The 18,065-nt window shown below is 36.5% G+C and overlaps 3 protein-coding genes across 7 annotated transcripts; all 3 read left to right on the forward strand.

The window, feature by feature from the left end:
- The first annotated feature begins 511 nt into the window (after positions 1-511).
- On the forward strand, positions 512-2,744 carry LOC112291445 (uncharacterized). Of its 2 annotated transcripts, none has more exons than XM_090255790.1 (2): positions 512-1,788; positions 2,319-2,744. In XM_090255790.1, exon 1 carries the CDS (start codon positions 787-789, stop codon positions 1,729-1,731), a length of 945 nt encoding a protein of 314 aa, XP_090111916.1. In that variant the 5' UTR covers positions 512-786; the 3' UTR covers positions 1,732-1,788; positions 2,319-2,744. The 2 variants fall into 2 exon arrangements, with proteins under 2 accessions (XP_090111916.1, XP_024394604.1); XM_024538836.2 differs by lacking the exon at positions 2,319-2,744 and adding an exon at positions 1,986-2,199.
- Positions 2,745-5,722: 2,978 nt separating this feature from the next.
- On the forward strand, positions 5,723-7,040 carry LOC141046145 (uncharacterized). 4 transcript variants are annotated; one of them, XR_012218859.2, is made up of 3 exons: positions 5,723-6,028; positions 6,206-6,347; positions 6,506-7,040. XR_012218859.2 is itself a non-coding variant. In XM_073538504.2 (2 exons), the coding sequence occupies exon 1, from the start codon at positions 5,723-5,725 to the stop codon at positions 6,140-6,142; it is 420 nt and encodes a 139-aa protein (XP_073394605.1). In that variant the 3' UTR covers positions 6,143-6,177; positions 6,506-7,040. The 4 variants fall into 4 exon arrangements, 2 of the variants coding, with proteins under 2 accessions (XP_073394605.1, XP_073394606.1); XR_012218858.2 differs by having other exon boundaries at positions 5,723-6,347; XM_073538504.2 differs by lacking the exon at positions 6,206-6,347 and having other exon boundaries at positions 5,723-6,177.
- On the forward strand, positions 6,761-8,504 carry LOC149987836 (uncharacterized). Its single transcript, XM_090255791.1, has 2 exons — positions 6,761-6,902; positions 7,457-8,504. The coding sequence occupies exon 2, from the start codon at positions 7,692-7,694 to the stop codon at positions 7,998-8,000; it is 309 nt and encodes a 102-aa protein (XP_090111917.1). The 5' UTR covers positions 6,761-6,902; positions 7,457-7,691; the 3' UTR covers positions 8,001-8,504.
- The last annotated feature ends 9,561 nt before the right edge of the window (positions 8,505-18,065 follow it).

The raw sequence follows: 18,065 nt of genomic DNA on the forward strand, positions 1-18,065 counted from the left end.
AAAATCAAAGTGAAATTTCCTTGCAAGCTGCTAAGAATAAATAAATAAATAAGTACACTAGGAACTTGATATACAAAGCTTTTTTCTTCTGAAATCTTTTCAAAGAATATTTAAAAATTGATATCGAATTGCTATTCTTTTATGTCTATCTTTGTAGCTAATAAAAAATCCGAAAAAATCAAATTATGTTGAATTGTTGGAGAATTCGGTTATTATAATTTAACAACCAATCTACTCCGTAATAAAATAATTGTGATGTTTCTTTAGATCAGCAAGATGAACAAAAATGTCACAGATATAGGATAGTGACCCAAAACCGCCGGACGCCCCAATACCGCAGTGTCACCTAAGACCGCCAAGGATGAAAACTACCGGAATGAATGCCGCTCAGCAAGGTTCAAGCAATCTGAATCATGCGATCAAGATACGTGTAAATTCTCTCTTTGTTATTATTATTGATATATATATATATATATATATATATATAATTTCTTCTCATAATCCAGATGCAACAGGTGATTGCATTACGCTGTGTTGGATTGAAAGGGTCGGTCATAGGTGACACTACCCTATCCTCCCCACGGTTCAATGCGTGTGAAGAGGGGCATGTAGAGGGTTTAGGAAACGCACCCCATCCATCGTCGCCCTGTTTCTTCCACCTCCGCAATCCTTCCAGCCCCATCCCAAAATCCTAACTTGCTGCGTCCCGTGGAATCGAAGCTTCTGATCTTCAACTGGGTCGTCGTTGGTTTTGTTTTCGCGCGTCTGGTTTGGGAGCTGGGAGCGATGGGAGCACCCACTGCTTTGTTTGTTGGCTCGAAGCTGCCGGCGTATCTGTGGGCACCGAATGGAGGAGTGGCGAGGACGCAACGCGGAGAGCAATGTTTGCAACAAGTGTGGGGGAAGGGATGTGGTGCCGCAGGCAGCAAAGGCAGCGTGGTGATGGCTAGGACTGGAGCCATGGATAGTTTCCCTGGGGTTTCGATGCGGGGGCCCGGTGCACCTGGCGGAATTGAGCAATTTGCTCGGTTGCAGGATTTGGATCCCGCGACGATGCTTTTGCAGCAGAGGATATTGTTCCTGGGGTCTCAAGTGGACGACTTCTCGGCTGACGTGATCATCAGCCAGTTGTTGCTGCTGGACGCGCAGGACCCGACTAAGGACATCAAGCTTTTCATCAATTCGCCCGGGGGATCAGTGACTGCGGGCATGGGGATATACGACGCCATGAAGCTGTGCAAGGCGGATGTGTCAACTGTGTGCTTTGGCCTTGCGGCGTCCATGGGAGCGTTCTTGCTGGCCGCAGGGACGAAAGGCAAACGGTACTGCATGCCCAACGCAAGGGTGATGATTCACCAGCCGTTGGGTGGCGCCGGTGGCACAGCCATTGACGGCGCTTTGCAGGTGCGGGAGATGATGTATCACAAGTATAAGCTCCAGAAGATAATGTCGCGGCTCACTGGGCAGCCAGAGGCGAAGGTGGAAGCTGACACGGACAGAGACAATTTCATGAATGCGTGGGAGGCAAAGGAGTATGGTCTCGTGGATGGCGTGATTGGGGACGGCAACCCTGATATTGTGGCACCAATTGGCTCACCCATTGAGCCACCCAAACCCAAGATTAACTCGAATTGGACCATCAAGGAATTTAGGGAGAGGAGATACATGCCTTCCGAGGACGCCGCCGTCAGGCAGATTGAACCCCCCAAGGGGGAACCCACTGCTGTCTGATTCTTCCATCCTCACAATTAGGGTTTATGGTCAAGCTTAGGGTCTGGGTCTTTGGAGGTACTTCACCTTGCCCCTTTCCATGTACAAGTCTTACAATCATGATAGGCCTCTCCTTACTGTACACTTACGATGTTTTCTTTTTCCCAATCCATTCCGAAATCAATCACCAAATTATTTCAGGTCTTTCCTCATTTAGGAAACCAGGAGCATTTCTCCGTGTTGTTGATTTTGACGCGAGCTGAGTGTGCTTGCAGAGGGTATTCAGTGCAAGCGTTTCTCAGAGTTATCACGAACATTGCTGAATCATTGCAGGGTTTTCAAAGTTAACTTCGGAAGCACTCATTTGTTGGTTAGAGGCTACCTAGTTGTATTTTGTTCGTTGCAGATGTGTGCTGTATTCCTTTGTCCCAAATCCTGGACGGAGCATTTTCCTCTGAGTAGCATCTTTTTGCCTCGCTGCAGGGATCACACGTTGCGTTTACCTATCTACATGAACCGTTCGTTTGCAGTGAATGGCATTCTTTTTGTGCTATGAACAAACTGTGCATGTCAGTAATATAATGCTGTTTTGTTGTGGTGGATCACAGATTCGTTCAATAACACTGGTACTAGTAAGTGTTATTGTTAACTTTTCCGCCCTTCAGAACTTGGATCCGTTATGAAATCTCTTCCGGATAGTTGCGTCACTTCCTTTCCTATGTACATGTTCAACGTCTGCTCAGCCTGAGATTTGAAAACCAGAAGCTAACACCTTGCACAAGGTTGATCTTTGTAGGCATGTTTGAAATGTGACCGAAAGTTTATGCAGTAATTGTCAAAGTGACGCGCTTGCCGCAGTTGGGGAAATTGCATCACTCCTTGTTATTGTGATGGGGACACTCGTTATTGCACTTACAGGGGCAATGCAACGGAAGCAGCGTTGCGTAAGTTTAAGCTCTTGATTAAAACACTGGTGGCTACTGGTATTCTGTTACAAAAAATCTACACGTTTAAAACCAAAAATCTGATGGAAACCTATCAAAGAACTGTTCAGTGCCGCACAAATGTGTTCCTTCCAACTTGTTTTCCTGTGGATATTAATCTTTATTAGGAGTAATTAAATGATGTCTTTTCTCTTTCAACTATGATGGATACTTTGTGAGGTTGTACAAATAAAATGAAAATTTAGATGCACCTCTGTAGGTGTTGGCAGTTCAGATGATAAGTAGTTACAGTGCTGTAATAACGCATAATCTTCGACAATTACAATTCAAATTATTATGGAGCCCATTGATTATTATCTCATTTTAAAGGACACAATACATCAACACGTTAAAAAAAAGGAATTCCTTTCTAAGCTTACCTCCAATACTGTGAATGGCTGTTGAATTGTATTTGTATTGAAGCAATATAATTGGTTTTATGAAATAGAGTGTTTTCAACCTTAAAATAATCATGAAGAAGTAATAATTTAAACGGGAAGATGTTTATTATACTTCATGGCACACAGCTAAACTAACTACATTACAAGTCAAAATTAATAATTATTACAATAAATAAATAAAAATAAAGATAAAAAATACTTCATATATATATATATATATATATATATATATATATTGAAACCTTTAGTAATGTGTTGCAATTCTACCATTTGGCAATTCAATTTCGATCATCCTGACCTGTTTCACCAACTCTGATAACATACGTTGAATTCAGTCACATGGTTTTCATACATCATTCGAAACATTTCAAACTTTGAATACATTTACATAACAGAACTAAAATTTGCACTTGACTATGTGACATAGATTTTTTTATTGCATATTTTAAATTATCATTACGGCACAATTTCCACGTCAGAAAGAGTCTCCATTCACAAACATCTAAACTAAAATCCAGCATCACTTAATGCTCATAAATACTAAGCATACTTCTCAACACTCTGCAACATTCACAATCCTCAACAATCATCAGCCCTCAATCATCTTGAGTTAGTTTTTTTAACAATGGAAGTTAGAATAATAGCAAAGAAAAGAATGAAAAGGGAGCAGGGAAACAGAAATGTGGAGAAAGAAAATGCAGGGATAGGCCTGCACGAAAGAGCAACAGTCAGTGACAGAGACAGAAGCTTGAGCTGGAGTTTTGCAGCGATGTCGTCTGCTTCATGGGTAGCATTGCACCGACGCTGCATCTCCTTCTCCTCATGCAAGCACCACGTCTTCCCTTTCTGATAAAGCAAACCCACTTCTCATGGGTTTCTGATTTTTGGGAGGACATCACAGCATCCTGTTGCAGCAGTACAATCCGTGTCAGTGAAACTCCACCCCGAGGTTGCAGCCTCGTGTGATGAGGTCAGACACAATGTGAAGACAACGTAGCTTTCGGTGCGAGATTGCAGTAGTGTCTGCCGTTTTCTGGACAACATTGGAGGTAGAACTTGGATCCCATCGTAATGTTGCGTGCTGCTGTTCTTCTGGATGGTTGTGCCGCCCTTGTGTGGGTACCTTTATCGTGCTGGAAGAAGGTAATGTGCAGGTATGTTTAGTATTTAGAGGTGTAGAAGTCGTTACACTGTTTTCCTTTTGAAGATTATTTTATTTTATTTTATTTTTATCTGTTACGTGCCTGGGTTCTAAATGACTCGTTAGTTTTTCTTTTAGGGCTTAGGTTCGTTTTAATCTGCGACGTATGTGGGTGTTTGAAATTGCCGGTAGCTACGGATCAAGATGACGAGTCTGGGCTTATGACGCAAGCCTGGCACTGTTAAAGCGACAGCGCGATGTCTTGTGTTGTTTTTTTCAGCGAAAGTGCTGGAATTTGCCAACCGCTGCTTTGCCAGTTTTTTCTGAGCTTATGAAGCAAAGGCGAGGCATTAGCCTGAGAGAATCAGACCCTTTGCTCCTGTGTGTACTTGTCAGTACGTTTTTGCCCGTATGATGAGATATTCCTTCACGACGGTCATTAGAGCTTCGGCTGTGCTGTTACCAATGTGGAATCACTATCTGACGGGTCTGGGAAAAGAATTTCTTTGGATTGTGCGACAAAGCCTAATGATGTGTATATAATCTTTGAGACCTGATTGCCGTAAAGAATTGTTGACAGAAAGCTGATCCTGGAAGTTTTTCCTTTTACATTAGCTTTGTCCATGCAAGTCGTGTTCAGATATAGTGTGTTGAACGTGGTTTCCAGCCTTCAGCCATGATTTACCGTACCATCAAAGCTCGAAATAGGTGATAACATTAGCATGACTGAAAGCTAAGCGCTGTGATTGCTTTTATAATTTTGACAGTTGTTAACCCTGGCCTGTTGCTATACGCACATTGAACAAACTTACATTGAAGAAGTGCTAGCTGCTTTTCCCCTACGTTGGCTTGATTGCTTAGTTTCAACCTTACAGTGGTAGTTATTTTCCTCATCTATAAAAGTACCTAAGTTGATTTTCAGTGTATGTATAAGGTTTCTGGTGTTTTATTTTATATCTGCCTTGTTCATCTCTTGGCAAAGAGACAACGCTCATTTTAGGGCGCCGTAGAACTTGGCTCTGTGTAAGTGGACAAAGAAATCAATTTTCTTCAGACCTCAATCTACAGGAACGACAAGGACAACCATTCGCCGCGGCTGACTCTTCCACATTCCATCTCAGGTATCCTTGATGATAATGAGACCATTGGTCCCTGTTAATTTGATTAAGATAGATACGTCGTTTCATATCATCTAAATGATACGTAAGGTATTTCCATGATGCAATAGCTCAGGTTAGGTTCTGAACAGAACTCTAAATGTCGATGAACACATTAAGCGGTACTGTTTTTCAGCATGTTCGTAATTTCTGGTTGAATTAGATGCAGTGATTTGTAATTCAATGTACAATGCGTACGTATGACGTGGAGGATATGTGGTAAACGCATGACTTTTAGTCAACATAGAGTTTTTGTGGTGAGAGGGCTTCATTACCTCAGTTGGTCAAGGGTTGCTGTTTCCGCTTCAAGAGGGGAACAGGACTTGAGGGATGGCGGGTCAAGCCAGTGCAGAGATGGAGAGATCCTCTCAGCTCCATAATGAAATAGAGTTCATTATCAGTAACATCCGTTTTCTGCTGTACTCAAATGTAACTTTGGTGAACCATAAACAGTTGAAGTTGGCTTCAACGGAACCCTTCTCCGTATTGCTGTATTCGGTGTTGAGCGAGGTCTCCAAAACTGATGTGCACTTACAACATGGTCTTCTTGATTTAATGCCACATCACATTATTCCAGGTCATCTTGCAGTTGACGGAGTATATGCCACCGCGGGTTTTGTCACAGATGTCGACCAGGTTGGACAAACAGACATAATGGCCTACCTCGACGTGACTGATGTTTGCAGTTCTTTTGATGACCTGCTTAGTGGTCAAGCGATCTACTCTTTGCTCACAGAATCAAGTCCTTGATATTCTATGCAACGCTGACTCTAGCAGCTTTTGAGGTTTGTTAGGTGGCTGATCCTTCTTTAGGTACCTTCAAATTTAAGAATCATTCAACTCCCTTGAACGTTGCCAGCAAGCGTCTTCATGGCAGACTGCTGCAGGTTACTTACAGCATCGCATGCAGTCAATCGGTCGAGTATTCGATTCTTGAATCCATTGATCTTTCAAGGTTGTGGACTTGTGGGGCTTTTGTTATTTATGTTTGCTCTCGACTTTCTTAGTGGGGTTTCCAGGTTTTTAGTGGTGTGAGCTTCAAGCTGACAGGCTCAGGGTTGTGAAAGGAGTTGGAATTGACCACTGATCTGCACAAGCTGTTGCTCAACCTAGGTTAACTCCTTGCTAAGGTGGAGTATGTGACTGGTTGCCATCTCGGAGACAATGTGATAGAGACCACCTGATGGGCGACCTTACGCAGTGATGGAGGGGCGGATGCTTGACGGCGACGGTTACGCTTGCATTGTTGTGCCAGTAGATGGGCAATGGCGACGGTGTTCTGAAATGAGTGAGAGATTGAGGTTGTGAGCTTTCGTGTTTTAACAGAACGAGGTGGTGAAGAGGGTTAGTGATTTTTACAGGATAATTATTTTCCTCTATTTTATTGGTAAATGTGTATGGGGATGAGTTTTGTCAAAGTTCAAATATATGTGAAGGGATGGTTCAGTTTGGAAAACTTTGGTAGCATGTAGGGATGTAGATTCTCAAGTTCATTGCAACTTTCTTAAAGGTAAGATTGTAAAAACTTGAAAATTGTATTTAATTTTTACCTTCTAGGGCTTGTCAACTCATCAAACACTCTGTAACTAAAGTAGCCAAATACTCACAAATGCAAAGAAGAGTAACGGACATTTTATTTATTTTTTCATGATTTGAGTATGTATATATAAAAGTAGATCTTTTAGTTTTGTTTTACATAATATTTTCTGTACAAATCATATTTGTTTTTGTCTTCAAATTTTCTTAATTGGGCGGAAGACCAAAAGTAAAGCAGTCTATTTTAGATGGAACAAGAAGAATATACATTTTCCAAGTAAATTGCGAAAGTAGATAGTCCATGTATGAGGTTTTTCCAGAAAACACATAGTACATTCCACTACTTTTGCAATGGCATCATTTACAGCAGAAAATTAAACAGCCAACTCCAATTTTCATTCAAATGGGTGACTCTGACATAGTTGCAATAAAAAAATTAACACTAAGGATTTCAGATGATTTGTAAATAATTGTTTCGTTGATGATATGCTAACCATAACGAGAACTTGACATATTTTTACGTAACAGATATCTGCAGAGGCAGATTTATCAGATCTCACAACGTCAAACCGACAAGAAAAAACTGATGCAGCTAAATCAATCAAGTTGGTGCAATAACCGACCTCCTGAGAAGGATGACTGCACTAGTTACAATTGGTGAAGAATGGGAGGATGATGTTGTCTTCTACACGAAAGTGCGAGTACAACTCGTGACGAATGTGGGTCCTGAAGTGGGTTTGAGGTTTCAGAGCAGTGTTTGAAAATGCACAGTGCCACTGAAGGAGCAGGGCGAGTCCTCACCAAAGGAGGGGAGAGGAGAGAGGAGCGAGGTAATCGATGCCACTGCCTGGGAACAAAGCAAGAGGAGGAGGAGGAAGTGAGAGTGGACAGAAGCTCTGGCAGGCAGCATGGGGCTTCCAACCACATGGGCAGCGTGGTGGGCAGGGTGCCAGGAACACAGAGTGAGAGAGGGGGTAGAGTGGGCATCTCCCCCAGCGTGGAGCAAGAGGACAAATCCAACGCACACTTCCCGAGAGAGCACCATGTGCTGCTGCTGCTGCGTGCATTATAGTTGCAGCACCACCAGAGCTGGTGTGCCGTGAATTGGCCTTGCTTGCATACCTCATCTCACCCCACCTCCCTCCCTCCCTCCCTCCCACCCTCCCAAAGTAGTAGTCTGCAGCATGACCCAGATGATGACCTCCAGCAACAGGAAAACAACATCAATTCGGAGTGGGTCGAAGTTGGTACTGCCAGATGATGAAGCTTCTGTTCTGTCTTTCGAAAGTTAATGAAAGTAAAAAAAGGAAGGAAGGAAAAGGGGCAAGAGATGCGTGTGACAGACACTGTGACCTGACAGACAGCCCGAAGACTCAATCTCACACACACACACAGCTATAGATAGATAGATAGATTAGATTAAAGAATGGGGGCCATGCATGATATCCTTCCACTGGTGCCACTACTAGAAGTACTGGTGTGGGCCAGTTCCCATATTCATGCATCCTTCTTCATACTCATCCATCTATTGAGGGTAATTCTTAGCATCATATTAATAATAATATTATTATTAGTAGTTGCAGTAATTTATTCTTCGGAATCTTGTTCCTGTGGGTTTGTTGCCAACTACTCTCTGCATGATGTTGTCCCTCAATTGGGCTGCCTTCATTGCTGGGGAGGAGTTTCTGAGTCATCACAGCATCCAAGTGTGATTTTGTTTTACTCTTCAATATCTCACTGTTTGATGCAAAAAAAAAAAAATACTATTTGTAGTGTGCCCAGAGAGTTCCAAAGTCTACTGCCAACTTTTGTTTTGTTTGTTATTTTATTATTAATTTTTTAATAAAAAGGACGTTGTTAGATTTTTGTTTTTGGTGTGGAAACGCAACTGTAATACGCTCGTGCAGCTCTTCATTCTCAGCTACTACCACGCATCTCTATTTAAAGCAAAAGGCTCCTCTGACAAATTCTGATGTGTCTTCAGACCCATGCTCTCTTTCTGTAGCAGCTTTTGAAGATTATCAAATAACTAGAAAATCAAATATACTAACAAAAGTGAAAATAATAATAATAAACTAGCACCCTTGAATACAGTGTCAATCTATGTTGGATTAACACTTACTAAATACATAGATTGACACTGTCTATTTATGTATAATAATAGACATTTCCTTTCATGTGTGTAGATTTCTTGGTGGTGAATATTTGAAATTTTCATAGTAAATTTATATTAATTTTCTCCACCAATTTTTTAATAATTTAAATATATCTTTATTAAATAATACAAAGATATGTTTTTAATATATGTACCATAAATACATTGCCATATTTTGTTTCAATACTAGATGTGTGTGTGTGTTGTTTTTTTTTAAAAGAATAACATTCTAATTTTCTTTGTTACATTGATACAAACTAAGAATTAATTTCTTTTCCTTTACATCTTATAATCAAATGATCTTAAACTTGGTTATTGAAATTTTATGTGGATGAATGTGCAATGGCATGTATAAGTGCTACAATGACAATGTGTAAAAAATAAATGCGGCCTAGAATACATGCTTATTCACTAGTACCTTCTTAGGTTTGTTTGATTGTGGTTTAAGCTATCAAAATCATATTGGAAGTGCTAGGGACTATTAGATATGTATACAAATGGAGATAGTGATTCTAGGAATATAAAATTCAATAAATTTGCATAAAGATATAAGAGGTTTTAAAAAACCCTAAAAAAATAATATTTTATTTTGATGCTTGCTTTGATTCATTACTTATTTTTATTTATTTAGTTATAAACTGTTGTAATCAATGGTGTAGTATTTTCTTTAAGGCAAGAAATATCACCATCATAGAAGATATCATAGCAATTATCCAAAAATTGTCATATAATGTGAATTCTTGGTTGGAGTATAGAGATGATTTATGCCTTACATATCTACTTGCCATTCATTTTCAATAGATGATTGATTTGGTTGCCATGCCAATGGAACTTTGGAGCATGAAGTATTTAATTTTGGCAAAAGATAAATTCTCCAATTATGTAGAAGGGAGGGGATTGAGGTCAAATTCTATAGAGCTTGTATATCAGTTTATTTTAATAAATATTATATATTGCTATGGGAGCATTAGAAAGATGAAAGCACACCAAGGTGAGCTTGATGCCATAGAGGCATGTGATTTTTTTACAAGATATGGAATACAATTAAAATTGACCACATCTTTTAATTCCAAAGCCAATGGTAAGAATAAAAAGAGGCATCCTCCAATCCTTCATGCTTTGATTAAGGCATATAAGAGTCAATCAAGGTTGTGGCTTAAGCTTTTGCCATTTGCTTTATGGACAAATAGAACTACTCATAACATAGTTACTGAGTATATGAAAATAAAATTGATGTTGGGACAAAAGTCCTTAATGCCTACAAAAGAGTCTATTCTTTCTTTATTTTTTTTGTCTTAGAAAGATGGCATTGATAGAGAGAGATTGTTGGAGCTTCAAATTTACCAATTAGAGTGATTGCTTGAGGATCATCAAGTTACTATAGAGAGACTTAAGATAACAAGGTTGAACAATAAAGTGAGGTTTGATAAAATTCATCAATTGAGGTCTAAGCTAATTAAAGATGGTGATTGGATTTTAATTTATGATAATAGTTTGATTCACCAACATTCTATTATTTTTTAGTTTGTACAATATTAGAGTGGATCCTATGTGGTAGTTGAAGTATATGATAATGCAACTTATTCTCTTCAATAGTTAGATGGAACAACATTGAAGATTAGAATAGCAAGAAAGTAAATTAAAGTATTTAAGTAGTGAGATGGAATGAATTATATGGAAGATTTAGAGGCTTTTAAGCCTTAATATTTTGATTAATGGTTCAAAAGTGATATAACTTACAATGAATAAGATTTTGATAATGAAAGTATTTTGGTCTAATTCTTTAATACATACCAAAATATATGCAAGTTTAAAAGAGATGAGTATTGTGATGCACTTTATTTAAGTGCATTAAAGATATTTAGAAGGTAATAAGTTTTACTTGTAAAAAAGAAAGAATATAGTATTAATATAATTTAAAATTTGAATGAAATTTAAAATATAAAATTATTATTTTAAATAAATTATTTAAGCTTTGAAAGTATTATCTTTTGGAATAAGTATCTCACTCTATAGTGGTTTAAGAAAAATATTGGAAGAAGATTAGAGTAGGGATTTTTTATATCAAAGGATTTTTTTTTTTTTTTTTTTTTTTTTCTTCCTTGCTTTAGCTCTCATTTTTTCAAAATTTTATTTATTTACTTTGACGATTTAAAGTTTGTAGCTTGAATTAAGCTCAATGAGCTAAATTCTACATAGATTAACTTAATAATAAGTAAATTATAGGTATTCCAATGAGAGGAGGTTTGAATTTGATATTAGATTAGGAATTGAATGCATCTTTGCACAAGAAAGAAATTAATCTAAAATTTGTATTCAATCTTTGGCTATTTTTTTTTATTTGAATTTATTTTTCTAATATTATATTTCTTACAATCCACTTACAATTAAGGATCCTATTTTCTCCTAAAAAAGCTTATTCTTTTGACAATGCTATTATTACAAGCTATTCTATACCTAAAAAATTTGGTCAGATTGCAAAGGCATTAAGGTTACTTATTGAAATAAGATTTTACAAAAAATAATGCTTGCAATGAATAACAAACTCATTGCCTTCCTAACTCACATAGAAGTCTTTATGGCCTTTAAAACTGTTGAGAATGTTTAGAAAGATACAAGAGTAATAGTAAATCATACACACACACAAGAGTAGTAGTAAATCATACACATAAGAGGGTTTCTAAGGAGAGAGAGCTTCACACATAAAAATCTATTGATCTGGTTGTGTCTCGTATACAAGAAGAGAAAAAGAGAGAAGATAAATAGTACTTCTCTACTAGACTCTAAATACTATAGCTATAGTATTTACTGTAATCTACAATAAATATTATGGAAAGTGTCGGCTATATTTAATGATCACAACACTCCTCCTTGCTCATCATAATATTTATATAATATAAAATTTGTATAGAATATGATCTATACTTTTTTGTAATCTTGCAAGATCAACAATTGTTGCCTCATTAAAACCTTATTTAGGAAAACCTTATTGTATTTAAGGACAAAATCATAGATGAAGGAAAAAGAGTACAACATCATTTTCTTTAATTATTTAAAGTGCTCATTAACTTTCTCATTCAAGAAAAGCAAGTCGCCGCATACCAATGCCTTAAGTAAGTCAATGATAGTTGCATAATGGAAGAGCTTTGGTGAAGAGATCCGCAAGGTTATTTGTAGATTCAATTTTCTTAATAATAAGTGCTTGATTAGTAATCAAGTCTTAGCTATAACTAAAATATTTTGGATCAATATGCTTTGTCTTGTCTCCTTTAATGAAACCAACTTGCATCTGTGCAATACAAGCATTATTATCTTCATGCAAGATAGTTGGAAAATCATCATATGAAAATCCACAGGTTGTTTGAATGAATTTATCAATTGATCGCAATCAAATACATTCTCGAGATGCTTCATGTAAGGTAATAATTTTTGAATGGTTGGATGAAATTACAGTTATTGTTTGTTTCATTGATTTCCATGATATTGCAGCTCCATGTCTTAAAAATACATATCTTGTTTGAAATTTAGTTATTGCAGTATTAGATTTATATCTTGCATCACAATATCCAATCAATTTTGGATCTGCGGATTGCATGTAATATAATTCCAAGTCTTGAGTACTTTTTAAATAACGTAATAAGTATTTGATGTCATTCCAATGTTGTAGTGTTGAACATGCACTATGTCTTGCAAGAACACTAACTGCAAATGCAATATCTGCTCTTGTAGATGTAGCTAGATACAAAAGTGGTCCAACCGTTGTGAGATATGGATATTGATCTCCTAATATTTCTTCTTCCTCCTCGCATGGATGATATGGATCATGACCATCACGACCACATCCAACCATTGGTGTGGACAATGAATAAGCATCAATCATATTAAATTTTTGCAAGATTCGTGTAATATATGTTAGTTGGTAGAGAAAAATGCTACCATCTGTTAGATACATAATCTGAAGACCAATGCAGAAAGTTATTTTTCCTAACAGTTTCATCTCAAATTCACGTATAAGTAGATTAGTAGCTGTAACACATACAAATGTAGTACCCACTAGGTTAAGATCATCAACATATACAGCGATGATCACAAAACCAATTTTATCTTGTTTGATAAACAAACAAGGGATTAGTGGATCACTTATAAAATTATTTGTAATTAAATAATCTCAAAGACATTGATACCACATGCATCCGGATTATTTTAAACCATACAAGGCCTTTCATAATTTAATACCACGATATTGTTCTACAACAGGTCCATTTGAAGTTCCTATTTCTAAGCCAGATGGAACTTTCATATAAATATTTGCATCAAGAGAACCATATAGATATGTAGTTACTACATCTATCAAATGCATCTCGAGGGTGGCATGAACTGTCATTCCAATAATATATTGAAATATAATTGAATCCATGACTAGAGAATATATAAATTCATAATCAATGTCGAATCGTTGAGTAAATCCTTGAACAACAAGACGAGCTTTATAGTGGTTTATTTGACCTTGAGCATCTCGCTTGCATATTAATACTATCTTATATCTCACAAGGTGAGATGTAAGAGTATCTACAATTAGACCAAAGACTTTCTTTTTACGCAAAGAGGCATATTCTTTCTCAATAGCAATTTTTTATTTTGACCAATCAGAGCAATGCATTGCCTCCTCAATGGTTTGAGGTTCAGGATCCTCTTCCTCACAAGAAAGGGCTTCTATAATCATATATGCAAATGATTCATCTACCATAATAGATGGTCTATCCCAAATATCATCTATAGTATAATATAGAATAGATAATTCTTTATTCAACTTGTTCTTATTCCTTCCAATTCCAAGATTGTTTTTCATAAGAATTGAAGGTACTTTATGCATGGATATATCATCATGAATTGGTAGTCCTGCAAGATGACTGTCAATTTCTTGAGAAATAATACCATGATTAGTCAATTTCATAGCTTTCTTCTTATATGATTGCTTATCTGGTCCACGAGTTTTTTTAGTTGTTGTTGTTATAACTTGAGGTATTGTAGTCAATGGCATTGCAATTTGAGCAGGTACATTCTGAGCCTCATTAATAGGAACTCTTGTAATTCTATGTGCATCATTGAAGCCATCAGGTGTTTTATCTGTGTTCCGTTTTAGATGCAAAATTTTAGCAACTTCAATTTCTGCCAAAGATGTCCTAGGATTGAGATTCATTGTAAACGTTTTTGGTGCTTCAAATATGAATACTTTATTTCTTTGTTGATTGGTTACTCTTCCTTGAAGAGATGGAAATACATTTTCTTCAAAACGAAAATTTTGCAAATGTGCATGTAATAATGTGCCAGTTGATGGATCAACAATACAAATAATGCTTGATGAATCAAAACCAACATATACGCTTTCTTGTCAATGAATTCTAATGATACGCCGTTGAGGTTTTAGTACTGGAATCCAAGCACGACAACCAAATACTCGTAAGTGAGATACATTTGGAATACGATCCGAAATGAGCTCATGTAGGGAAACAATTTCAAGAGAAGAAGGACAGAGGCATATTAATGCTGCAACATGTAAAACTGCATGACCCCACATAGATGCATGTATAATTTGCATGAAGGAAGAATGGTCGGGTAATGAGTTGTATATGTTTTATTAATGACTCTGCAAGTCTATTTTGAGCATGTTCATGTGGAACACAATATGTCAACTCAATTCCTATTGCAGTACAATAGTTTTCAAAAGATTTTGATGTAAATTCTTTTGCATTATGCATATGCAATGTTTTTATGGAATAATCAGGAAAATGTACCTAAAAACAAATAAGCATAGATATAAGATTGCTAAACACCATGTTTTGAGTTAATAATAATGAAACATGTGATTGTTTACTTGATGCATCGACTAGGACCAAAAAATAATGAATTGGTCATAATATTGGATTAATGGAACCACAAATATCACCATGCAATCTTTCAAGCATTGGTGGTAATTCTTCTGGAAGTTTCCAAATTGAAGGCTGAGTAATCATTTTATCTTGCAGGCATGCATAACATAATTCTATAGAGTCTACATTCGTAGGCTTTAAATTGTGACCAATTATACATGGAATGATCTTTTTAAATAATGTAGAATGTAGATGTCCCAATTATCCATACCAGAGAGAAACATAACTCTCTAAAATAGATGATGCAAAATTAAATATAATAGGAGGCCGAATCACAATTCGGTATAAACCATTTTCTATAGCAAAAGCTTTTTCAACAACTTTATGGTTCTTCGCAAGAACCAAAACCACTTTTCTATTTAAAATAGCGGTCAAGAGGTGATAACCATTAATACATATATCTCGATAGCTGATGAGACTCCAAGGTACTAAGGGTGCAAACATCGCATTTTATATTTTATGATGGAATCCACAGGTAATTTTACCATCGCTGTTCCCTCTTAGAAACAAAACGTATTTGCTCCAGCCATGGTCATCATATTTTTAGTTTGCCAAGTTGAAGATTTTTCAATAAAAAAATTGTCTATCTCACAAGATAGTTTGTGTTATTACAGAATCAATGAGTGCATCATTTGATTCATCATTAGAGGTTTTGTCATTCGTATAAGCCTCTAGGTCATCACTACCAATTGAATCCATCGACGGATCTATGGTATGAACTTCATGAGCCTCAGCTTGTAGTTTCTTATTTTCTTGGAGCATTTTAATAAAATATTTTGAAGTATAGCATACATGTGCTAAATGTCCAATCATTCCACATTTATAGCAAGAACGCATCTTTGATTTTTTTTTTCTACTATAATTAATAGTAGAACGTTTATTCTTTCCATATGGATAGAAATGGTCATGACTATGACTACCCTAATACTTATGAGCATGTTTCTCATGTTTATATAATTTCTTATTAGACTTTGAAATATTAAGTGCATGAGATTCTAGAACTATAGTTCCAATAGGACGAGCTTTCGTATTGCGCAAGAGTAACTCATTTTACTTCTTCGCAAGAAGTAGATAGGACATGAGATCAGAATAACTCTGAAATTTCATGTTCCTGTATTGTTGTGCAAGTACAATAGATATAAGAGGAAATATAGAGAGAATTTTATCAATCATTTCTTCTTCAGAAATGCTTTGTCCACATAATCGTAATTGTGAGACAATACTATGTATTTCACTATTGAAAGTATTTAAATTTGGAAAATCCAAGACATGTAAATGTATCCAATTATGATGTGCATGTGGAAGAAAAATGGTCTTTTGATGATCAAACCTGGATTTAAGATTCTTCCAAAGTTTTGTAGGATCTTCTATTTCTAAATATTGATGTTGAAATGCAAGTACAAGATGATGACGAAGGAGAAGAAGTACTTTCCAACGAATAGTAGGAGGTATAGAAATACTTATTGTAGGAGATTCTTTAAACATAATGGCATCTGAGAGTTGTTCTATAAATAAATTTATTTTTGCCATTTTTATCCATAATAGATAATTATTTCCATCCACTGTCTATGGTAGAAATAAAAGAGCTTGAAAATATTGGGATGCATTGGTAATAGTTGGAACCATAGTAGAAACAGTTGAAGATGTTGAAGCACTCATTATAAATAAACCTATAAAGAAAATACAAGATCAAGTAGGAAAATTGAGTAAAACGTGGCTTAAAATATAAAATCAAATAAAATGATAAACTTGAATTTAAAAAATAAAAATATTATTATTATTATTATTATTATTATTATTATTATTATTTTAACAAGGTTGTGGATTAAGGCAGTAGAACAGCAATAAGATGGCAACATCAAGGAGGAGTATGGCGGCAACAGTAGGGCGGCAAGGTGGCAACAATGGATAGCATTGGACAGCGGTGAGCGACAGCATTAGCAGCAATAGGGTGGCAGCGATAGGGTGGCAATGGCAGGCAGCATCGGGCAGCGGCAGGTGGCAACAAGGTAGCAATGGTGGCAATTTAGTGGCAATTTGGCAGCTGCTTGACGGCAGGTGCGAGGCGCAGTAGGGAGCAAGCTAGGATGGAGCTGGGCTGGATCAAGTATTCTAAACAAGTATTTTAAGCAAGCAGGGCAGAAAGTAGAACAAGTGCTCTAAGTAAGTAGCTAATGTGTGAGGGCCAGCAAGAAGAGCAACAAGATCATAAGGCAGACACTGAGCAAGAGTAGCAAGAAAAGTTAAGACTAGAGCAAAAAAAAATTGTCATAGTGTATAAAAGAGAGTCGTGCTGATATTTGTTGAGAATGTTTAGAAAGACACAAGAGTAATATTAAGTCATATAATCATACAAGAGTAATAGTAAGTCATATACATAAGAGGGTTTCTAAGGAGAGAAAGCTTCACACATAAAAATCTATTGATCTAGTTGTGTCTTGTATACAAAAAGAAAAAAGGGGAGAGGATAAATATTACTTCTCCACTAGACTCTAAATACTGTAGCTATGGTATTTACTGTAGTCTACAGTAAAAATCATGGAGAGTGCTGGCTATATTTAATGATTTCAACAAAAGCTTTACTTATAGGACAAGCTTGAAGCTGCAATTGATTCCTTGCAAATTTTATTTATTTTTATATTAAAACCATGTTGACTTTGTTCTTACAGAGATGTACTGCAAGGCCCTCTCATCCAATGCCCTCTGTCAATATCTCAACATGAGAGTTCTCTATCTTATTTTCAAAAGAAGGTGCTAAAATTCTTTCAAAAATTCTAAGCCAATCATTCTTTTAGGAACATTGTACAAAATCCTAACAAAGACTAAGGCATGTAGAGTTCAATCCATGTTCAATGAGTTAATGAGGCCAAATCAAACTGGATTTATTAAAAGATATTATATAATAGATAATATTTTCTTCACCTTCAAAACTAAAGAATGAGCCATAAAATCACAACAATTCATGGTCATATTCTTACTTGATTTTGGAAAAACTTACAATTGAATAGATTTGAGGTTTTAGAAGATACTATGTATAGTATGGACTTTATTG

Source organism: Physcomitrium patens, chromosome 14 (assembly GCF_059467195.1).
Source record: "Physcomitrium patens ecotype Gransden chromosome 14, ASM5946719v1, whole genome shotgun sequence".
In the NCBI taxonomy this organism is placed as follows: Eukaryota; Viridiplantae; Streptophyta; class Bryopsida; order Funariales; family Funariaceae; genus Physcomitrium; species Physcomitrium patens.

Excerpts from the sequence above, each read along its gene's own strand:
- LOC112291445 (XM_090255790.1), top strand. The coding sequence starts at position 787 with ATGGGAGCACCCACTGCTTTGTTTGTTGGCTCGAAGCTGCCGGCGTAT.
- LOC149987836 (XM_090255791.1), top strand. The coding sequence starts at position 7,692 with ATGCACAGTGCCACTGAAGGAGCAGGGCGAGTCCTCACCAAAGGAGGG.
- LOC141046145 (XM_073538504.2), top strand. The coding sequence starts at position 5,723 with ATGGCGGGTCAAGCCAGTGCAGAGATGGAGAGATCCTCTCAGCTCCAT.